The 24,794-nt window shown below is 41.8% G+C and overlaps 1 protein-coding gene across 1 annotated transcript in view; it reads left to right on the top strand.

Moving 5' to 3' along the window:
- The window catches only part of Zfand3 (zinc finger AN1-type containing 3), a 193,911-nt gene that overhangs the window by 136,082 nt on the left and 33,035 nt on the right, over window positions 1-24,794 (top strand). The window contains exon 4 of the mRNA XM_034524491.2: window positions 11,683-11,748. Within this exon, the coding sequence (XP_034380382.1) occupies window positions 11,683-11,748 (66 nt within the window). The remainder of the gene's footprint in view (window positions 1-11,682; window positions 11,749-24,794) is intronic.

The raw sequence follows: 24,794 nt of genomic DNA, 5'->3' as shown, positions 1-24,794 counted from the left end.
TGGCTGCTATGGTTTGCAGTGTTTTTGCCGAAATAACCGTTAGTGTATTTATCAACAGCCACATAACTCCAAAACAGTTACATTGACAATTCTACAGTAGCTTTAAGTTTTCTGTGCCATTATTTATGTTAATCTCTTACTGGGCATAATTTATGAATTAAACTTTATTGTAAATATGGATAGGCTACAGAATTTGATACTGCCTGCAGTTCCAGGCATCTTTTGGGCGGGGGGGGGGGGGGGGAATTAAAGGATACCCTCTGCAAATAAGAGGGACTATTAAAACACTGTCCATTTTATCTGGGTTTTAAAATTATTCAGAAAAAATTACATATTATTGGTAATGTTAGAAAATTCCTTCCACTAATGGTATTTTAAATTTTAAAGTATATTATTACAAGCATACAAACTAAAATTGATGTGTGTGTGTGGTGTGTGTTTGCATAATGTGTAGGCTAATATGTATATGTGGAAACCTCAGATTGACATCTGGTGTTTTCTTCGATTACTGTTTGTCTTTATTTGTTGAGAGCTGTGTACTTGAGAGTCATGGATCCAGAGGTCACCTATTCTGCTAGTCCAGCTAGCCAGCTTGATCCAGGATTCTGTCTGTGCCTTCTGTGTGCTGGCATTATAAGTAGTCTCTTATGGCAACCCAAATTGTATCTGGGTACTGGGGATCTATAAACTCTGGTTCTCATGTTTACACAGCAAGTATTTTGCTCACTAAACAAGCCATCTCCCCAGCCATATTTTTTAACAATACATTTAATTTTTTAACTTTATTTTAATTTTATTTATTCATGTTATTTATTTACATCCCAAATGCTGGTCCACTACCAGTCTCTTTGTCACAGAGTCTCTCCCTCCCATTCCCCACTAAATTTTAATTTTAAGATACTTGTGGTATTGTTTATAGTTCCTAATTCACCTCTATGATCATGTATGTAGTTAACTAGAAAAAATGTAAATCTGGGAAGTTGCTATTGCCACTCTGTTTTTATGACTATATTCATAATCTCTCGTTGCTTCTGCTATTTTCATAGTGCAGAACAACCTGTCAGATGAACATGCCAGCCAGTGAAGTGATGTCAGAGATGGGTTCTCTCATCAATTCACCATGATTGTGCGCATGATTGTTTTTTTTTTAAGTAATACTTTTATTTTTTGAAAATGACAGGCACACATGCTGTGTGCTTTGCCATGTCTATTTCTCATTTCCTGCCCCCCCCCAGACCCCCACCTTCTACCACATTGCCCTCCCAGACCTCACCACATCGCCCTTCCAATTTCATGTCTTTACAGATTTTTTTTTGTTTTTGAAGACAGGGTTTCTCTGTGTAGCCCTGGCTGTCCTGGAACTCACTCTGTAGACCAGGCTGGCCTCGAACTCAGAAATCCGCCTGCCTCTGCCTCCCAAGTGCTGGGATTAAAGGCCGTGTGCCACCACCGCCCGGCGTCTTTGCAGCTTCTTAACCTTGTGTCAGATGTTCTCCCAAGCCAGCCCCAGGTGTGGCAATCTGCCTGCTTCTGAACCAGATTGAAGCTTTGCTTTGCCCTTTCCAGAGTTCCCCGGGCACTCACAGAGCCGTTAAGTCCGTGCTCCCTGTGGCCAGCTCAGAGCTGTTTCAGTTACCTCGACTGTTTCCATTAAGGCACCCGTGGACTACTTACCGTGACACTCATTCTCAAATTGTCTATTATTGTTACCTTTCAGACTTGGGTTGTCATCACTCTCTACCGGCTTAGAGTTCTAGGCTCCAACAAGGGAAACCTCTGTTTTATACTGTTCTCCTCAACTTCAGAGCACCTAGCATCGTGTGTCTTCAGTCAGTTTTGACTTTAAATATGTAGATATGCTTTACTGTCAACTTTTGTACTCTTTAGAACTACTTTATATGGCTGGGCAGTGGTGGTACACACCTTTAATCTCAGCACTCAGAGGCAAAAGCAGATAGATCTTTTGAGTTTGAGGCCAGCCTGGTCTACGGAGAGCTCCAGGATATCCCGGGCTACACAGAGAAACCCTGTCTCAAAAACAAAACCACAAACAAACGGAAAAGGAGCTGCTTTGAATGCTCTGATACACTAAAGCTCTCATTGCTTGACTCTTCAGTAGCCCCTGTTTAACTCACTAGTGATATATAACAACACATTTAATATTTAATAGTAGAATTAAGTAGTCTCAAGGCATAAAAATTATGAAGTCTGTGTGTATCCTTGTGACAGTTGATCATTTTGAATTGACAAGGGTCTCTGTGTGCTTGTCTCACTCTGGTCTGCCTCTTGTCAAGGAAGTTTCTATCCATGGTCTTAATTTTATCTTCTGAATTTCCCCCTTTAAGTTTTTTTTCTGTAAAAGAGAAGACTAGAGAACTTCTAATATTTACTGTCCAGGGTCTCTAAGGCCAGAAACATATAATTAGTTTGTTTCTGTGGTCTTCTCTTACAGCTGTAAGGTGTCCACTTAACTGAAGCCATCCTGTCACTGCCAGTGCTTTGCAGATACAGAGAGAGATTCAAAAGCCGCCTTATTAGATTAAACGGTCTGCACTTGTCTGAAGATAAAGGCCACAGAGAACAAGCACGTCATGTCACACCAGCCTAGCCTTTGCAGCTGTCATGTTTTTATTTGGTGTAGGTACAGGAAACAGATGACACTGACGACCTTAAGCTAAACCTACGCTTTGTTTAGGACAAAATGTTTGGCTGAAAGGTCATGAGAGAGGCATCCACTTGATGTGCTAGAAGTCATCCTTTTACCAGGCAGAAATATATTTTGTGTTTATTTAGTTCTCTGAGCTGAGCTGCCAGGGCCCAAACCAACCCAAACCCCAACCCCAACCCCAACCCCCAAACCAAACCCCAAACCAAACCAAACCAAACCATATAGCTTTATACTTTCATTCATCTCCTCCATTGCTCCATAAGCCGCTTCATGTTTCCATCGGTAGAGGCACTGCTTTAGTGAAGGACTTTTAAAAGTTCAGAACAACCCTTGGACTACATAATTCAAATTGTGCATTCCCAGTCACTCATGGCAAAGAGGAATTCCCTAAGACCTGGCAGTGTGGACTGTGTGCAGCAGGGCCTTTCATACAGAGACACTCTGACACACTGCAGAACTAGTGCCGTGGAGGGACTGCACAGTGAGGTAGAGAAGGCCTGGTGTCCTTGGTTCCTTTTAAAATTGCACAAGACAGCACCTGTGGTCTGAATAGAGGTCTTGTTTCATTCTTCATGAAGCTTCTTATTAAGAACACACACAAGTCACGTTTTTTTTTTTTTTTTTTTTTTTTTTACTGAGGAGAGCAGCTCTTTGCAGTTCCCTCTGCAGATAAGATTTATGAGAATGGTCTGAATACTTTTGTTATGTTGATGGGTGTTTTGCCTGCGTGTATGCATGTGTGCCATATGCATGAAGTGTTCATGGAGGCCAAAGAAGACATCAGATCCCCCAAGTACTCTAGTTAATGGTTGTGAGCGGCCACTATGTAGGTGCTGGGAACCAAACCCAGGTCCTCTGCAAGAACAGTAAGTGCTCTTAACCTTTGCGAAATTCTCCCAGCCTGTTAGATTTTTTGGGGGGGAGGGGGGACAATGAAAACCTCCCAATGCTGAGTGTCTCCATCAATGTTATGAAAATCATGCTTGTGTTGATGGTAGAAATGCAAATAAATCCCATTTGGGCCTTAGTTAAGCCTGTAAATACTCAGAATCAAAGCCTAAATTAGACAGGTGACAGCCCCTGATTTCATATCCATATTAAATGTACTTTGTTATGAGGTAACAAAAGCAGTGTCTAAAATTAGAAAAAAAATCAAACTTTCCTCAACGGAGATTTGGTTTTGACCCCCAAGATGACATTGTTTGTTGTTCTGAGGTCTTGTCACATTCTCACCTGAGGAACTGCTACTGCACACGCTCTCTGCTTACCTAGAGTGAGTGGTGTTCCATGAACCCTTCAGTCTTCTAGGTGACAGCAAACCAGAGTGCCCTGGTCGAGATTGGTGACCGCGTTCACATCACTCAGCTTTATCTCCTAACATACTTTTAGAATGGATTAGTCCTTGCCAAAAGTAATGTGAGAGGGTTGTCTTGAAAGGATGGTGGGAGGATTTGAAAATCTATCAAGAGTTGGGTGTCAGGTTCCGCGAAGACCTGTGGGGGGCGCACTGTCAGAGGGCCTTCTGTCATAGGGACTGCAGCACATGTGCGGTAGTGCCCATGCAGAACTTGAGTGCTACTTTTTCAGCCCATGACTCTAGCTTAGAAGAATTCTTATGTTTCATAAAAGTATCTTTGTATTGAGATGTAACTTTCTGATTTAAGTGAAACATTAATGTCTTTGTGTGTTTGAATTTTAGATAAGTTCTCAGTCACTAGAGAATGTGTAAACCAAAGTTCCGTCACTTTAAATATAAACAGATTACTTGAGGACCGAAGGTTTAGGGACTTTCATATTAGATTAACATGTAAATGTGGTTAAAAAACAAAACAGCTGTTTAAACTAGTATGACAGTTGTATCTATTTGATGGGTTTTGCTAGGATTTTTTCATCTGATGTAGAAAAGTGTTCGAACACTGATGTGCTAGGCAGCTTAGACCCCCGTACCCTTGAAGCTCCTGACCTCGGTGCTCTTACTGGCCAGGAGAGAGCATGTCCTCCGATCCTGGTGCAGCTGCCCCCACTGCTCCGGGGAAGGATCCTGTGGAGAGCGCTCCTGACTTAGGTTTGCTTTTGGTGCTGCTTCATGGGAAGGTGTTGTGGGAAAATTTCATTCTAGTGAGCAGGCAGTGTTGTGACTGCACACATACTTCACAGTGTTTGTGGAGGTGGCCAGTCACTCATACGTTTTCATGTCACTTAGTTTTCATCGATAGCACTGTTCAGACCCAGTTATGTAGATAGATCAGGTATGTCCCTGCTGGCTATAGTGACTCATGAATTGCAGCTGTCGGGTGATGGGGACTGAAAGGGTGACTTGTTTCTTCTGCAGCCTGGTCTGCCTCTGCTTGTTATCACTGTCAGTGCTCTGTGATATGTGTTGAAGGCTTTCAGAGAGGGACTACTTTATTACTCAAGAAATAGATTAGTTAAATATTTTTATAAGTTTTTGTTTTTAACATGACCACAGCAATGTAAAAATCTATGTCTGTCTTGCTCAGCCTCCTCCTTTGAAAGCTTCATCAGCAAACTGAATTCCAGATCTCTAGGGAGGAGAAGGTTGTGGCTGTTGGGTCTGTCTGGGGTCACCTTTAGAGTGGAGAAGTGAGCTGCTGGAACATAAACAGGGTGTGGGTCATGATGGAGAGAGATTGACCAGCTGCTTAGAAACACATGATCTGTTTCTAATAAGCCCACAGTGCTTTTTGTTAGGAATTAATTAGATACTGTTATGTAAATGCCATGTTAATTAAGCAAGAAAATTGAAGTGTTATAAATTTGCTCAAAGAGTGGATATTTTTGTGTATTAGTGTTTTGCAGTTACCTTGGAAGGGCTGATAGTAGAATATTTGATTATTGAGCTTCTGGCCATTTTAGCTGACTGACTCCTTGACAGTCCATTTTTTTTTCTAATTGATGTGCTTTAACACATGATTTAACTACAGGCGATGAAAGCTGCTGGGATCAGGAGCCAAAAATAACCAGCTGTGGTCGATGTTTTAACAAAACCTTTTAGAGTACATTGTTGGTCTCTGCGTGGAGATAAAGGAGAAATGCTGTTTTTCATATTTGTTTTGCTTTGGGTTTTGAGAGATGGAGAGCATTGCTCGTCCAGGAGTAGCTAGCTATCTGCTATGCCCGTGCTTTCTACTTTCTGTAGTCACTGTCGCCTGGTCTCCTGTGGAGTTGATTGCACTATGAGCTGTCTTGAGCATGGTACTTTTTAACATACTCAACAACTCTAGGAGATTGAAAAATTTCAGAATTTTGCTGCTTCTCTTTGGAATGTGAGTGTTGACAGTTAATGGCATACCTTTTTGTAGGTGTGATTTTTACAAGTTACAGCAGGTTACTCTCAACCTGTGGGTCAAGACTCCTTTGAGGGTCCAAGGATCCTTTCACCAGGATGGCCTTAGACCCCCAGAAAACACAGATATTTATATTACAATTTATAGCAGTAGCAAAATTATAGTTACAAAGTAGCCATGAAAATAATTTTATGGTAGGGGTCACCACCACAGGAGGAATTGTACTAAAGGGTGTCACCATTAGGAAGGGTGGGCACTCCCGGGCTACAGTGAGTGAGTATACACATTAGTTCTGCGTCCTCAACCTCACAGAACTGAAATCAGTAGTTTCCCAGGAAAACCCACTGCTCTGTTGGGTATGCTGTGAAATATCTTTGCTTGTTGGGAACACAGCTGAAGTTACCATTTCATAGTGTTCTTGACGTATCACGTGTGGTCCCGCATTTAATACCAGCATAGAAACAGCCCCAAAAGAAAAAAGAATATGCAGACTTCCTGATTATGAAGCAGTATTCACTGGTAAATTACAGAGTAAATGGAGAAAGTGGGCGTTTTAGAAAGGAGTCCTCTGAGTGTCACATCAAATGCAGTCTGCTAGTCTGTTATAAACTCCTCTAGATGATGAAGAATCTTGGAGAAGTTAGTTATTCGCTTTAACAAAGAAAATAAAAAAGGATGCATATTGGTTGGTTTTCCTGGCAGTTGGCAGGTCCTTGCAGTGTAGCCTGGGCTGATCTTCAACTTGAGACGCTCCTTTCTCAGCCTCCTAAGTGCTGAGATTGTGGGCAGGTGCTACCACTTAAGCTCAGGAATCACTTGCTTCCCCGAGAGACTGTCTTAGTTAGGGCTTTCATTGCTGAGAGAAACACCATGACCAGGAAGAGACTGGGGAGGAAAGGGTTTGTTTGGCTCACAATGTCGTGGTTCATCAGAGAACCAGAACAGGAACGCAAACAGGGCAGGATCCTAGAGGCAGGAGGTGATGTAGAGACCATGGAGGAGTGCTGCTTACTGGCTTGCTTGCCCTGGCTTGCTCTGCCTTATTCTTTATAGAACCTAGGACCACCAGCCCAGGGAAAGCACCACCTGAAATGGGCTGGGCTCTCCCCTATCAATGCCCTACAGCTGGATCTTATGGAGACATTTTGTCATTTGAAGTTCCCTCTTTTCAGATAACTTTAGTTTGTGTGTCAAGTTGATATAGGAGTAGCCAACACAGAGCCCAGCATATTAAACAAGAGACCTTGTGACTTTAACATATAAAAAAATCAAACGTTACCTTTCTGAAGCTGCCACTGTAGAGTCTACAGATGTGACACAGAGACAATGGCAGTGACTGTAGCTTGTGCTGTCACAATCACTCCACGAGCCTGCTGGTTTCCAAGAGAGCATCGTGTTCCTAGAACTGAGGTGCTCTGTGCCCAGCACTGCACTTCCTCCTTTGTCCATAAGAGGAGCCTCCGGACTGCTCAGTGGACACACTCTGGTCTGTGCCAGCATCTGGGCTCCTGTCTTGAAATTCTAAGCACTAAATATTAATGCCTTTTTGACATTACCAGTTACCTTGAGCCTCTGTGGGTCCCAAGGTCATGATTTTAATTGCCCCTGCTTAGACATGTATTTACTTTGTTTCTGATCTTCACTGGTGTCCCCCCAGAATCACACAGTGCTTTCTCACTTCACTCTGTACTAAGTATTCCATCCTGCTTAGAACAGAGCTGGCCAGGAGTGCAGCAGAGTTCACAGTGGGGTAGGTACAGGCGCTTTGGTGGAGTGGACACCTTTATTTTGACCCTTGCCAGTACTATTTTGTTTATTGGAACCACATGGGACACAGACAATATTTTTCTTGTTGATGATAGAGTGCCCCCCCCATTACATATATTTATTTTAACAATTGGTTTGTAATTAATTGTATAAGAGCAAATATTATCCTCTACTGGCTAGTCTTTTTTTTTTTTTCCTTCAAGGCTGTGTGGTTTGGTTGGGCAGTGGCAGCACACACCTTTAAGCCCAGTACTTGGGAGGCAGAGGCAGGCAGATCCCTGTGAGTTCCAGGATGGCCTGATCTACAGAGCAAGCTCTAGGACGGCCAAGGCTACACAGAGAAACTCTTAGACAGACAGACAGACAGACAGACAGACAGACAGACCGTGCATGTGGTTTAGATGACACATAGGACACACATGGGATACTCACAGGCTTTTGATCTGTGTTTTTAAAGTGTTTAATAGGTTACTGTCTGTCAGACCAAGTTCTCCATTTATAATGTTGCCCAATTATCAAAGCTGGGATGTATTATCATCGCCAGTTCCTCTGGTCAGTTTTTCATGGCTCAGCTGTACTTTACTGTAATGGAGTGAGCATGTTAGACTAGGCTGCTGGGTTAGCAAGCTCTCTGGAGGACACAGCTGTGGCGGTGTGTGCTGAGCTAGGCTCTGGATCTGTAAGGCTGTCTGCATTGTGTGCCAAAGCCGACTGAGATTGATTGACTAGGGGTATTTCTTTAAGAGGTAAAGTCTTAACCTTCAGGTGAGGTAAAATTTCTTTTATGTGATTATTACCTGGGCATTTGCAGGCATGGGATGTTTGTTCATTCATGAGTTCTAGACACTTCATTTATTGTTCTAGTTCTAGTACTTGTCCCTCCTCCTAGTTTTCTTGGATGGCTTATTGATGTTCTTTAAGAAAGCGTTCTGATACACTCTCACTGACTTCTTCACCATGTATCCAGTTTCGAAATGTGCACAAGTCTCCTGCTTACCTGACTTACTCCATAAAGAGTTCCATGGTTAGCACACAGGAGCCTGTGTCTCAAAAAGTTATTTTATGTGTGTGTGTTTTGCCTTCATGTACATACACATACACACACACACACACGTATATGTATAAGCACTGTATATGTGCCTCGTGACTGCAGAGGCCAGAAAGAGGGCCTTACATTCCCTGGCTGGGAATCAAACCTGGGTCTTCTGAAAAAGCAGCAGTTGCTGTCAAACACTGAACCATCTCTCTAGCCCCAGGAGTCTGTTTTTAAAGGATCTCAGAAGATGTTCTAATATTTCAATAAGATGGTTGTTATATAATTCGTTCTAATACAGCTTGAGTATCTATCTTAATTTATGTTTCTATTGCTTTGATTAAACATCATATCCAAAAACAACTTGATGAGGAATGGGTTCATTTCGTCTTATAGCTTATTGAGCTCCTTATCATCCAGGGAAGTCAGGACAGGAAGTCAAGGCAGGAACTTGCTTGCAGAAAATGATGTAGAGGCCATGTGGGAGTGGTGCTTACTGGCTTGCTCCTCATGGCTTGCTCACCCTGCTTCCTTATACCCTCCAGGATCACCTGTTTAGGGGTAGTGCCACCTACACAATGGGCTTGGGCCCTTCTTTATCTATCACTCATCAATAAAGTGCTCCACAAGCTTGCCTGCTGGTTGCGATGGTAGAGGCATTTTCTCAATTGAAGTTTCTTCTTACTAGATGACTCTTAAGTTATGTCAAGTTGACATAAAACTACGTAAGATGATGCCCCTAATCCAAACACCCAAAGTGCTTCAGAATCAGACTTGGGAGACAGAAGAGAGAATTTCATATTTGATCTCATGTCCTGGGCCACTAAAATGCTGTGCTGAGTTAGCTGAGGGTATGTGTACAGGGTCTAGCTGAAGTATAATGGAATATGATGTTCAGTCTGGGGACCTCCTGTTCTCAAGACAACTTTAAGTAATATTCTAAAACCCACTAAAAACAACCAAACAAAACCCCAAACACAAAACAGTTTTAGCCTCAGTATTTTGTATAAAGGATTCTCAACCTGCATTTCATTCTTTGAGGTCCCTTTTTATTATATTATACCTCCATTAAAAGGTTTAAAAATCTGTTTCCTCCTTAATTAAATTCACCAGCTCATATTTTAAATGCAGAGTGTTGTTAAATGTCCACTGTGATGAGACACAGCAGGAAGCCTCATGGTCTATGCAGCGTTTTTACAGAGACAGTCCACCGTGAACTCTCTGGCTTTTGACAAATTTTTCGTTCCTTTTTGTTGTGAGAGAAATGGGAATGTTGCCATTGACACAACAACAGAATCCATGAGCTTAGGACCCACAGTGTTTTAAGGAGCCCTGAATCAGAGTTTAGTTCAATCTGGAGAATGGGCACATGTGGGTGCCTCTCCACCTCTTCTGTTGCTCATTCTCAAAATTCAGGTGCCTTTCTAAGCACCTCCGATTTTACTATATTTTATTTTAGTTTATTTCACTGTATTTCTCTGGTGAAGGTGGCATTTGCAGGAGTAAACATTCAGTTGAAATACTCTACCCTGCCCTCTGAGAGGCCTTAGGACATTTCCTAATTTTTCTTGCCTCATTTTCAAATTCTTGCATTTTCCAGGTGATGTTGGTCAGTGATGCATCTCCTTCCCCTTGATTGCATGTGATATCCATCACATGTTTTATGCTTTGGCACTTGATTCTTCTCCATGCAGCCACCTATGCTGCTGCATAGGTCCTTAAGCACACACATTCTGTCTTCCTAAGAATAAGAAGTTAGTGAGACTGGTCTGTGGTTACACTGTGGGTGTGTCAGTGCTTTTTGGAAACGAACAGCATACTATCTTGGTTCTTCCTTCCTTTAAGGATGTTCCTTCTGTGTCTTAGACCTTGTTGAGAATTGTTGCCATTATGGCCTTGGTGGCACACCAGTTTGGATCCCCAAGTCCCTTTCCTTCCCCATGACCTCACTGATACTGCCTCCAACCACAGGTTGTGGAGCTCTTTCATCTTTCCTCTTTTTCAGTGAGTGATTCTGTGATTAAAAGTCTACTCATAGATGACATGAAACTGTCAGTCACCTGACAAGCCTTTTCAGAACAACAAGTAGCACTGCCTCTCTGTTCTGTTCATTTGTGGTCACCGGTGTCGCTTTTCCAGGGCAAGCTGAGAGTTACTGGCCTTCATACTAGTACAACAGCTTCTTGTCTTCCCAGCTGGGACGTGGTCATTGAGAGGTGTTGGAGGATAATCAGTATCAGCTTCGTGTTGTGTGATAGCCCTTCTCCTACAGAATGGAAGTGCTGCTTTCCAAGCTGCTTCTTGGTAACTGAACTCTGCCCACTCTGTCAGATCTCTGCTCCCACCCAGACCTCCTGAAGACACGTTAGGCGGGCACACTTCTTAGGAGAAAACAGATCTCTTGATCTGCAGTGTTTCCTTTATATACTAAAACAATCCTTATTTCTTATGATAAGGTCTTTGCTATTCCTTAGGGGGTGAGTGCCCTTCTTTGAGGCCATATTTACAGTGAATTCCAAGTATAGTGACCACTAAGATTAAAAAAGGGCACATGCCTCCCTGGTTGCTGTGTGGAAGAACTCAGTTCCCCCAGAGTTGAGTAATTTCTTCTCTCCTAGATCTGAATTCTAATTAGATTTTTCTTTAACTTTTCAATATTATGTGAGACTTAAGAATGTTTTATTGAAAGGCACATTATACTCTGTAGAAAAACTGAAACTTTATAGAGTCGATTACAAAGCTAAACTGTAAGCTCGTTAGAAGACACTATGCTAGGTCATCTCCATCCTGCTGTGGCTCCCAGCATATCTGCAGGGGAGCTGTCCTTTGTAGGCTTCTCTTGTCATCGTGGCAGCTGTGGGCATGTGGAAGGTACCTGACTGATGTGCCTACTTTTTTGTTTTTAGGTGGGCCATGCACAGACACAGCTCATGTCTCGTTAGTCACACCAACCAAAAGATCCTGTGGTGCAGGTATGTATGCCATTCTTACCTGAGTTCTCCTGGGAATCAGCCACGGGTTCTAACTTGGGATGTATACTCCAGGGGATGTATACTCCAGGAGATTGCCTATTTTTTTGTATCAATTGCAAAATGATGTATTTTGTACTTGATATTGGGTAGAATTTGGCTAGAAGTGAGAGTAATGTTGCTAGGAGACATGCTGCCTACATACTGCCGGTAGCTGGGTTCAACAAAGTGAGCATCCAAATTTATCAGCTTGATAAGACCTCAGAGATGTTAAGCTATGAAATAGGCATGAAATATGGAGTACTGCCCAGTTTGTCTAAGTTCTAGATTTCTTAAAACAATGTTTAAATAATAGGTGATGAAAGCATAAAGAAGCTTTATATAGAAGAAAATACTGACATGTTCCAGTATCTCAGGAGCTTGTGAAATTACTTGATGCTGCTGAAGCTGTGGGGTCTGCTGAATTCAGTCTTTGCAAGTAGCCAGTGCCTAAACATCTCTGCATCTGTGACATTTTTATTAAACATGAAGTCATGAATCTTGTAGACCTTTAAAAAGCAGACCTAATGCCCACTGCTCCCTTAGCCTGTAGCTTAATTTATTTTAAATGGTTTGCCTTTCTAGTAACACTACCTGCTGTTTAAAATACCTCAAGGTTTGTATCCATATTATATTTTTTTCTAAAGGTCACAGTCGAGATGTTCTTCATAACTTAATTCAGTCCTTTTAAGCTCTCAGACAGAAACAGCATAAACTGTTGTCAGATGAAGCTTAGAGCCTTAGCTCCTGTGAATACAGTTGCTGAGGACATTACACACACTGTCTGTGTGAATACAGTTACTGAGGACATTATGTAAACACACTTGTCTGTGTGAATACAGTTGCTGAGGACATTACACACACTGTCTGTGTGAATACAGTTGCTGAGGACATTACACACACTGTTTGTGTGTAGACTAGAGTGACATCCAGGTGCAGAACTCAGGCCATCTTTGAGCAGGCAGAGGTGTATGTAACCGTCCTGGCATGCTCTCATTACTCCTGTGCAGTCAAGCTCTACCAGGTTAGGGTGTTTCTCTGCCTGATTGAGGCACAGGACAGTTGCCTTGGAGTGAAGTCAGCTCCATTGTGTCCATTGGGAGGTTGGGAGACTAGCTCTGAAGGTTGTTCTCATTATGAAAATGATGGTGGGTACTCAGGACAGAGCCGATTTCCTAAGATCTCTCGTGAGCAGTGTGACAGGACTTGAATGTCAGGCTTGCAGATACTCAAGGCTGTGTTGTATTACACATTACACATCACATTTTCATTCTAACTTATAGTAAGAAAGCTTGCATTGAATAAAATTTGGAAAAAACAACACAGATTTGGTAATAGTGTTTAGTAATGTACTTTATAAATGCTATTTCTAAAACTTGGTCAGGTTTCAGTCTTTTTTTTTTTTTTTTTTTACTTCTTACAAAATGTGTGTGTGTTTATTAAATTTGTGTTTTTATTAAATTTTTCAAATTTGTTTATCATCTATCAAGTGGGATGATAAGGCTTTCCCACAGGTTCAGTGTAAGACAAAGATTACGTGTAGCTCACATAGTAGATATTAAATAGTTGGTTGTTGTTATCTATAACTGTAGTAGTTATTTTTTAATGTTATCAAAATACCTGGCCAGAATAAAATGGGGGAAGAAAGATTTCAGTTGGCTCCAGCAGGGATGCTGTGAGGTGTGTGGGTAGAGCCTGCTGCTGAACACAGGACCTTCAAGGGCCATCTGCTTGTGGTTGTCTCCTACCGTTCCATGCTCTAAAGAAGCCACCTTATCTTTCAGATACCACAAACACTGGAGACCGTTGAACGCATGAGTCTGTGGGGCGCATTTCAGATTGAAGCCATAGTGTTCTATTTCTACTTCCTAAAGACCTACAGTCTAACATGTATTCAGTCCAACTCTAAAAATCCCCAGTCTTAGCAGCCTCAATACAGTTCAAAACCCTCAAATCTCATCTGAGACAGAAGGCAGACTTGTAACCGTGGTGCCTGTAAAATACAATGTTCCTCAAAAAAGTACATAGTTCCAATATCCAGATATTCCTCTTCCTAAAGGGAGGTAAGGGGAGATAGCAAAGGAAGAGTGGCAAGACCAAGAATCAGCAGGGAAACCTGTTGGCTCTGTATCCCCCATTCAGGGCTGTGGTGGCATCTTCTGAGCTCCATCAGACGTGGGCAGCTCTTCCGTTTGCAATCCCATGTAGCCTTTTCCTTGACCAAGGTCCTTTCAGTGGCTACAGCTTTGTGTGGCAGCTCATGCTCCTGGCATCTCCAGGACTCCAGCATCCCTTCTCTAACTGACTGGGGTTCCCTGCCCACCGCTGCCCCTGCTGTCGGTTACCTGAGCTCAGAGGGTCTGCTAGTGGCTTTTCTTTCTCCCTTGGTTCAGGCTCCGATAGCTCTATAACTCTTGAGTTCTCTGTGCCTGTAAAAACCAACACCAATGGATGGTGCTAGGCTCTGCCAGCTTGAGAAGACACCAGGTCCCTCTCTTACCACAGCTTATAGTCTGTGCCTGGGAGGTGGATCCTACATGCCCTTTTCCAAAAGGGGGCCTTAGAGGCTCAGTCTTCAGGCACTCAGATGTTAATGATAATCTCTAAAGAGTTTGAGTTTGCCTTTTTTCCTGGAGGAACCTTTGATAAATGGAGCCTTTCCCTCAAGGCTCCTTTTTAATTGCCTCATTGATGGTTGTGAGGGTTTTTTCTTTAATGGTTTAACCCCTCCCCCTTTCCCCTTGTGTGGTTTGGTTTGCTTTGCTTTCGGTGAGACAAGGTTTCTTTTTATAGTCTTGACTGCCTTGGAACTCTAGACCAAGCTGGCCTCTGCCTCCTAAGTGCTGTACCAACACCACCAGTCGATGGTATTAATCTCCTTCATAGTTCAGTTGGTCCCCAGTTCTAAGCAGTGTCATGCTCTTTTTCTTGCCAGGCTGTCCCTTTATCACATCTTGTTGCCTTTTGCTTTGTTTTGCCTGTCTCTTGATGATTCACTATAAAGCTACTGAACATAGTGAGCGGTGGCCGTGCCACAGTGTGAGTGCTACACTCTCTCAGAGTTACCTGTGAACATAGTGAGCGGTGGCCGTGCCACAGTGTGAGTGCTACACTCTCTCAGAGTTACCTGTGAACATAGTTGAGCGGTGGCCGTGCCACAGTGTGAGTGCTACACTCTCTCAGAGTTACCTGTGAACATAGTTGAGCGGTGGCCGTGCCACAGTGTGAGTGCTACACTCTCTCAGAGTTACCTGTGAACATAGTGAGTGCTACACTCTCTCAGAGTTACCTGTGAACATAGTTGAGCGGTGGCCATGCCACAGTGTGAGTGCTACACTCTCTCAGAGTTACCTGTGCCAGATAAATTGATCTCTCATTTGTTTCATTTTTAAATCAACCTCACTTAAATATTCAGGACTTGAGCCAGATGTCACTAGATTCTTTGACAGAATGTTTCTAGTCCAGTTCCCTGCAGCCAGTGTTCCCATCTGAAATCCTGGAGCTCAGTCCTTACTGCCATATTTCCATTAGTCTTAGACTCCATCAGAATGGCCCTTCAACTGCCACACTGCAGGGTTTATTCAGCCCATTCTAGAGTCCACAGTCGCTTGTTCTACATTAATTTCTCACCACTGACCAAATGCCCAGTGGGAACAAGTTAAGGGAGGGAAGGCTCATTTTGGTTCTCTGTTTTATAAGTGTCAGTCTCCCATGGTTGGAGGCTGAGGGAGAGGACCATGGTTGCTGTTCACATGTGCTGGATCAGGAAGCAGTGTTTAGGGCAGAATCAGGAGCCTGGAGGTGTGACCTGCTTCCATCAATCTCCAAATCCTGAAGACTCCATAGACTCCAAAATGGATTACAGCTGAGAACAAACCTTCAGAGCATGAACACGGGGGGTGGGGGGGTCCTTTCATATTGAAACTGTAACATTAATTTGTTATGTGTACTGTGGCACCCATTAGATGGTGTGATAGATATTTTAAGAAGGAGTAGTTAACTAGAATTATCAGTACTCAGTGTCATGCCCAGCTTCATTAACTGTATATGTTGGCCAGCTTTTTTTTCCTGCATGGCAGTTATACTAGGAACTGAGTATAATATTTTCAGGTATGTGAATGATAAAAGACAGTTGAGTTCTCAGATATTTCTAAGCCTCTATATAGGTAAATGGATGACTTAACTAGAAAATTATTGAGACTTTCTGGTATAGAAGAGAAGTTAATGCAATGTCCAGAGCATCTCCTAAAAAGCTGAAGTAAAAGTTGAGGCTTCTCAGTGTGGGCATTAAAGGTTTTAAGTCAGTTCACCTTGCTGTGCTTTAGAGAAGTTTATTCTGTGCTGCAGCAGGTAGTTGTAGCTAGCCAGACTCGCCTGATGAGCCTGGCTTTGGAGGACAAGGCTTCTGGACTTTGAGAGGTAAGTTAAGGATTTGCTCTGAAAACTGCAGTGAATGCTGTTCCCCTCCCCTCCCCTCCCCTCCCTTCCCCTCCCCTCCCCTCCCCTCCCCCTCCCCTCCCCTCCCCTCCTCTCTTCTCTTCTCTTTGTCTTTTAATCAATGTGTTGCCTATGGTGGTAGTTCTGATAATTTTGCTTCTGAATCATGTTATTGCTATATGACTAGACTATCCTTTTAGTCTTTATATTTAGGTTCTTAAGAATAGGGTTCGTGCTTCTAGCATGCACTCTGTGGTGTATCTCCTGAGGATATCCCAGACAGATCATGCTGGTACATGAGGGGAGTAAGCACACACATGTGGTGCTATTTCTTCAGAGCTGTAGCTTAAGACCTGAGATTCAATTGGCACAGCTAAGCTAGCCTCAGGTTGCATTTGTAATGACCTTAGAAAAGATTCCTTTGCTGGGGGTATGGTGCCCACCCCTGTACAACACTTAGCATGTGGGTCATGAGGCTCTCCTGAAGTTTGATGCCAGTCTAGGCTATACATTGAAACCTTTCAAAAAGGGTGCTTCATCTGGAGTACAGTAAGTCTTTAAGTCAGTGGTGTCTGAGTAAGGACAAGTGTAGTGTGGACATGTGGTTGTGAATAAGGACATACAGGTAGTCTGTGAATAGGGACATACTGTGAAGGCAGGGTACGTGTGTAGTTTGTTTACACTAGTAAAAGACTATCTCAGCCTTTTAAAATTCATGGATATTTTTTTCTCTTTGTCTCTTTTACACACACATTTATATATATATAATTTATACGCCAAATATATCTATATACACATAAATAACATATAAAGGCATATGAACTTTTTTTAGGTAAGAATGTATACAATAAAAAGGTGTGTTTTCTTTTTGCTTGGATCTAAAGGTTCACTTTAGATCTTTTGCTGTTTGTCTTACTAAAGATGTGAATGGTTGACATCTCAGCTTGTGTTTCAGGTGTCTTCGTTAGGATCTGCTAGAGGATAATGTCATGACTTGGGTGGCCAATAGGTGTGGTGGTGATGGTGGTGGTGTCAAAGTGGCCTGCCTTGCACTATGAGAAATGGGCATGGACAGCAAGAAGGAGAAGAAAACAGGGCAGAGGAACCCCTTAATGTCATGGTTTACAGTAGCTCTAAGATGCAGGTTGCACATAGTGGCAAAAGGAAGATTAGTCCTGCTGGTGAGCTGTGGAGAAATTCTGATGCTGGGCTTAGGCATGCAGAATTTTTTTTTTTAAGATTTATTTTTTATTTTTTGTGTAAGTCTGTTCCTGTATAGATATGCACCACATGCTTGCCTAGTGCCCAAGGAGCCCAGGAGAGGATATAAGCATTGTCACAATAATTTTGGTATTTAATCAAGAAAAAAAGTGAAAGGTTGTGTGGGTATCCCTATTCTTCACCGCCATTCACTCTTTGTTGAAAACTGAGATGTCTGTCAGTGGGGGGCTGAGAAATGTTTGGTGTCCTGGGCTGCTTTGGCCTGAGAGTTAAAGCACCTCACACCTACAGATGATAGCAGAGCTCACATTTCTTCAGAGAGCTCGGAGTGTTTTTCACATGTTCCCTTGTTAATTCTTAGCCTTTCTGCCCAGATCAAATATGCCATAAGGGAGCGTCTGCTTCCTTGACAACAAGCCACCAGAAGAATTGCTTCCATCCTTCATCTTTTAATCACATGACACCACAAGCATAAGTGTGGTGGTTGGGTCTTCAGTCGGCATCCTTACACAGTATTACTTATATACAGAAATTCTTTTGAGGGGGGTTAAAATGTTTTGTGGGAAAAGGGGGACGTTTGGCTTTTTGTTAGGCTTCCTTAAAGATTATTTGCAGTTGCAGCAAAAGAAATATTCTGTTCCTGGGGTTTGTTATCTATGAACTTTAAAATTGCAGTAGTAGTGGACATTGTCTTAGGGTTTTTATCACTGTGGTATGAGTAACTTGGGGAGGAAAGGGGATTTATTTCATCTTAAACTTTCTGGTCGACTCCTCAGGGCAGGAGTTAAGAGCAGAGGCCATGAAGGAGTGCTGTTTACTGGCTTGCTCCTCCCAGTACTTTCTTATACCATCCAGGACCGCCTGCCCAAGGGCAGTGTCTCCTCTGGCGAACTGGCCTATCTGCGTTAGTCATTAGTCATTAGTCAAGAGAATGGGAGTTGAGAGACAGCTGATGTGTTAACTGTCCTTCACATCAGTATTCAGAAGCCAGTAAAAGGAAGGTTTCCTTCCTGTGGGTTACCAAGAGGTTCTATAAAATCGTTCTAGCTGATTCAGAACCTAAAAGGTGGTTGTATTAAGTCAGAGGTGGCTTGCACATTTTGGTAGTACCTGCAGTTGTGTGGTTTAACTCCAGAGTTGATATTCATGAAAATATTTCAATCTGAAATGTTCAACATTGAGTCCTGAAGCACTGAGTAAGTGGATCAAGCTGTAGTGGTCAGTAGTACTCACCATGGGTGTGGCTCTGTTAAAAAAAAAATCCTCTCTCCTGTCTCCTCCCCTCTCCTTCAGTTCTCTCCTATCCTCTCTTCCCCTCCCCTTCTTCCTCTTTCTGTAACTCATATTTTTTCCTTGTTGGTCTTCTAGACAGCGTCCGTCCTCAGGTCTGCAGTCTCAGCATTTGAGGCAGAAAACGAGAAATTTGACCTACTTATATAGTGAGTTTTCATCAGTAGAATATTAGGGAAGATATAAACCTTTCTTTTTTTTTTATTTGCATTTAATGTAACCACTGAAGAAAGATCAAAACAGTAAATCTGCCATGGCAAGGAAAAAATGTATTAAAAGAATCTTTTACCTTGTTCATTCATCATTTTAGGTCTTAAGAGGTTCATTTGATCTTGGAGTTGGGGGGCAAAATGAATATAAAATATTTGACAAAGCTGAAAATATTTTAATTGAAAAGTTACCACCATCCCATGTTCTGCCCAATTAAATAAGTATTTCCCACTGAAGTCTATGATGTGTCATAGTGGCTGACTCCTGCCAGGGTGGGTTTTGACAGTTGAGGAGGTGAAGGGAAATGGCCTATGCTTTATTTTGTGTTGGCTGTTACTGTTTTGTTGTTGTTAATTAGTATGCCTCACTTGTTTGTGTTAGGTAATGAAGCAGGGACTCAGTAAGGCACTAGATATGTAGATGACTTGATGCTGGGCACTTTGGTTTAAAATACCACATGTGCATAGATTTCAGGAAAAGCAGGGCAGTGCTTCCTTTTTTTTTTTTTTTTTTTTTTTTGTTTTTTTTTTTTTTTTTTTTTTGTTTTTTTTTTTTTTTTTTTTTTTTTTGTTTTTCGAGACAAGGTTTCTCTGTGTAGCCTTGGCTGTCCTGGAACTCACTCTGTAGACCAGGCTGGCCTCGAACTCAGAAATCCACCTGCCTCTGCCTCCCAAGTGCTGGGAGTAAAGACGTGCACCACCATCGCGCCCCCCCCCCCTTTTTTTTTAAAACAATGCTTCTGAATGAGAGCAGTATCCCCTTGCCATCAGTTACTTGTGTCTATGCTGTACCAGAGCATGTGACGTGGCTTGCTGCTGTTTTAGAACAGTATGGGATGTGGGGTGGATGAGGGAAAGACTTGGTCCTTGGTTTTGAACTCTTTCTGTCTGTGTACTTTGAGCAAATTTAGTTTGCTTAGATTTGTGAACACACGTAGAACATTTTTGCTTTTATCGTTATGGTCGTTTTTTTTTTTTTTTTTTTTTTTTTTTTGTATCATAGCTTGCACTCTTACCAAGGAGAAAGAAGCTTGAGCATTCATTAATTAGCTGTTCTATTGCTCCACTGGGGCAGGATGTCTGAGCCTACACCATTTCCAAATGGTGTAGAGAAATTGACTCCCATGTTCCTCCCGGGTGCTTTTGTATTTCTTAGGTGGCTAGGTCTAGGCAGTGCTGCTCAGGTGCTGCTCCTTAGGTGTGTGAGCTTGGAGCAGGCATTGGGATAGCAGTAGAGCCTTGTGCCAGTGCAGTCTCACCACATTGAACACCATAGACCAGCCACAGGCTGAGGTATAAGTCTTCAGCACCTGGCAATGATACTGCCCATTAAGGAGACTTTTTTCCCCACTCGGTTTCTGGCTATACTAATAGAACAGCATATCAAGCAAGGCTGTAAATAAAAGTTATTACCTAATAGGTGGGTGCCGAAGTGGAACGGACAGAGCTGAGGCATGGAGGCCTTATTACTGCTCATCAGCAATTATAAACAGGATAAAGTGTGTGGGACTTGTGCTGGTGCGGCAGCAGCTAATAGAGGCAGGGATGACACTGGGCCATGAGAGGATGATGTATGCTGATGGGGTTTTAGTGCCTCATCTTGCTGCTTGCTTTCAAGACAAGTTGTGTTATCTGTTTTCTTGTTTGCTCATCTATCTGAAGGGAGACAGTCTGTTGTGCCTCTTACTAGCAGGTGGGCTGGCTCGTACTCCTCGTGCCTGCATTTGCTTCTAAAGTGTCAGTTTCATGAGATAAATGCCTTTGGAAATACTTCATAATCTTGGGCAAGTAACACTATAATCTTACTGCATTGCTTACCGTGACAGTTGTAGAGGACATCCTCAGAAGTGGAGGTTTCTGTGGAATATAGATAGGACCAGGTGTGACTCGAGCCGAGTCGGCCAGTCTAGCACTGTATTAAACAACCACCATGACAGAGTCCTGTAGTTGAATCTGCAACATTCAAAAGAAGTGAATGCAGCATGCATTGCTTGCCCGTAGGAATTCAACCACAAAGAAACAGGTTAAATTCAGAAACAAATACAACTAATTCCAGCTTTAGAGAGCAGCAGGCATAATTTAGGTTTATTTCAAAAAGTCAAGACCAAGGCTAGAGAGATGGCTCAGTGATAAGCGCTCTGGCTGGTTTTGCAGAAGGCCTGGGTTTGGTTCCAGCATCTGCATTGGGTAGCTCACCTTTAACTCCTGTTTTGGCTCCTGCACAAATGTGGTGTACAGGCATATACTCAGGTGTCATGTGTATACACATAGATACACATAAAATAAGATAGTTTTTAAGCGAGGACAGAGGTTATGCCAGCCACAGGAGCAAGGCATAACATGAGGTGATCTTTAAAGAGGACTCCTTCCTGGGAAATTCTTAGACTTCAGAACCTCAGAATCATTAGGCATGATAAAAGGATACTGGGATGTGGAGTTGGCGTCTGGCAGTAGGGTTGTATTTTGTATGAATAGAAAACTTGAGGCACAGCATCGTTTCTGAGTGCTGTGAAAACAGCCAATGCTTGGGAAATTGAGACAGGTAGCAGGGCTCAGCTCTGAGCGTTCCCCATCCACAGCTGTAAGATCCTGGAGGCAGAAGCCGGACAGAGCTCACAACAGCTCTTCAGAAGGGCAGCCCGGTTTCATCCCCGAGTACAAATGTCCTGCTTGTTCAGCTCTTTGTCATAATCAGGAATCTTCTTGCTGTTGGAGAATTTCTAGTCTTGTTAAATAAAATACAGACTAAAGGGAGACATTGTCATTAATCATTTTTCTTTGATGCCATAGCCCATGGAGTAGGTAGTTTATTTTAAAGATATCTGATATATGATAATCCTATTGTTAGAAGCCAGACAAACTAAGCAATGTTATAGGTGGGTCCTTTAGTCTGTAAATACTTTGCCATTGGGCAAATGTAGATAGGTTTTCCTTATTATACAAAGTAAGATTTGAAGCTGGAGGTGGATACACACACCTTTAATCCTAGTACTTGGAAGGTAGAGGCAGGTGGATTTCTGTGAGTTCATGGCCAGCCTGGTTATAGAGCAAGTTCCAGGACAGCCAGGGCTACACAGAGAAACCCTGTCTCAAAAACAAAACAAAACAAAACAAAACAAAATCCCCACATCAGTTGATGCTGATTTATTAGATATTTTGTGAGTACTGACCAGTAGAATGAAGAGAGATTGATTTGAGAATGGTGTTTAAATGAGTAATTGACAAGATTGGTAAGAATTAGCTGAATAAAGAACATAAAGCATGAACCCAGGATCCAAGGAAAGATTGGGCTGATGACGGCAGGAGTGCAAAGGGAAGCTAATGATTGGTATTACTTTTCAGTTTCTGATAACTAAAATTTACACCCTTGTAGCTCCGTGGTTTTTAACCTGTGGGCGGTGACCCCTATGAGAGTTGCATGTCAGACATCCTGCATAGCAGATATTTACATTATGATTCAGAACAGTAGCAACACTACAGTTATTAAGTGGCAGCAATAAGTTTATGGTTGGAGTCACCACAGCATGAGGAACTGTATTAAAGGGTTGCAGCATTAGGAAGGTAAAGAACCAATGTTGTAGATAGTCCTAAAGAAAATTATAAGTAGTGGCCTGTTGGAGGAATTGTCAGTCTAGAAGCAAAATTTTACAAGTTTACTTTTAAAAATATGCCTTATTTCTCAAGTTCCCAATTTTTTAAATTTATAATTGCATATTTCTCTTATTATGGAGTTTATCACGTCTAGGGCCCATGGAGGGTTACTTGCTTTTGTGTGGCTAAAATCATGGTTTAAAAGAAGACTTGTATTTAAACCAACAACTGGAGAACTTTAGCCAATAAATTCAGTTGTTTATGATTAAAAATCAGAAGGTTTAACCTTGGAGGCAGTTGTGTCGTAGGGGACCTCATCTTGTGATTACTTATCTGAACAGCCACGTGCCTCTGTGGACTCTGTTAAACCAGCCTCCCACTCTGTATATATAATTATTTTTGGTATACATGCACTACTCTGATATAAAAGCTTATTTGCCCTTATGCTCCCTGCCGTTCTGAGTTCTCTGTTTCATTACCAGTATCCACCCACAGAGCTTCAGAAAGCCATTCCCAAATAACAGAACCACAACTCAGAATTTTAAATAACCACATCTCTATTACTCTACAGACTGGGAATTAGTTACCTGTTAGCATTTCTCACATTCCTCTGCCCTTTCAGAACTTATTAAAAATGTATGCATGTGTGAGCTAGAAGGAGGACATTGACCCCCGTGTGTCCATTTCCTGTTACTTCAGTGAGGGCAGAGGCTGTAACACGATCTTGATGGCTTTTACTTTGAACGTGGGCTCTTGCTCACTTGATCGAAGGTGTACTACTGGTGGCTGATGCTTTTTTTCTTTTTCTTTTTCCTAGAAAACTGTTGAACTCTTCTCCAAAGATAATGTTACTACATCATAGTTTGTATTACATATCTAACATACACGGTAGCTTTTAAAAGATAGATGGTTGGGGGGAGCTGTATTCAGTAGCTACTGAACAATAAGTGTTTAACGTACCACTTGCTTCTAGCCTGACCCAAACAGGTAGTTTTGTAACTGACAGGACTCATCTTCTTACTTCCTCTTGATGTGGAAGAGGAGCTGTGATCAGGATGTAAAGTGAATGGATAACTAAATACATAAATAAATTGACAAGAAAAAAAGCAACATAAAAAATTGGACATTTTGATTTAAAAAAAAAAAACTTTTACAAATTACTTCTATCAGAGTAGCATAAACATAAAATCCAATATCAGCTGTATTTCTAATCCATTCATATATTGATGCTGATCTTGCCTTTAAAGCCCTAATCATCCTTTTGCATTCTGAATTAGCATTTTCAAAAGCTTAAAGATTTGATTACTATTTGACTACTGAATCTGATAGTATTCTATTTACAGCTCAAGTCATGCTTTGCAAAAAATCAGTGAGGGCTTCTTTTGGGCCTTGTATAATTTTAGTAAATGATTCAGTCTTCTTTCCTGATTCATCAACCTTGTTCCAAGCATGTAAAGCTGCTAAATGACATAGTGCCAAGGTGTGATCATCAAATTGAAGCTGGATTTGTAACTCAGTATATTGTCCTTCACCTAGCAACTGATCCTGGGAAATAGTAATATCTCTAGCCTGATATCGTTATTCTATGGGACTTGCTTCCTCTTTCTACCATGTTGGCTATTGTAACTGAGGACCACCTTCCAATATTGGTATTCCCAAATCTTTCCAGTCTTGGGGGAATATATCTGTTCTGAGTTGCCCATGAATTTAATATCTGCTTCACATGGGGTGAATACATGCCATATGAAATGACTGTTTTCCTTAAATCACTTTAAATCTAATATGTCTATAGGATTCCATTTAATTTATAACCTTGGTGGTGCCTGTTGTGTACTGGTAGTTCTTGCATAGCAACTGGATAAACTAAGGTTGGTTTTCTCACAACCTTGGGTCACTCTTCGGTTTCCTTATGCAGTGGTGTGGTAGATTCTTGTCTAAATTCCTCCACCTGTGTCTGAGTATTTTTCTTATTTTTGTCTATAAATCTTTCTAAGGCTTGTCTCATCAATCCACTTTTCATGTTTGGCACAAAAAACCACTATGGCTATTAAGGATAAAATATGAATTACCAGACTGATAGGAATTGTAATCAGTATTATGTCAATCTCAAGTCATTTATTTTTTTCATTTTGTGCTTTTATTTTCAAGCCATCTAAAATAGCATTATATGGGGTCCCAATGCCCAGTATTATAGTTCCTATTACTCACATGGGATTTTTCCCTTTTAATATTATTTAACTCTGAGGATTTCCCAAGTATTTT

Source organism: Arvicanthis niloticus, chromosome 20 (genome assembly GCF_011762505.2).
Source record: "Arvicanthis niloticus isolate mArvNil1 chromosome 20, mArvNil1.pat.X, whole genome shotgun sequence".
Taxonomy (NCBI): Eukaryota; Metazoa; Chordata; class Mammalia; order Rodentia; family Muridae; genus Arvicanthis; species Arvicanthis niloticus.
This window is presented reverse-complemented; position numbering and strand designations above follow the sequence as displayed.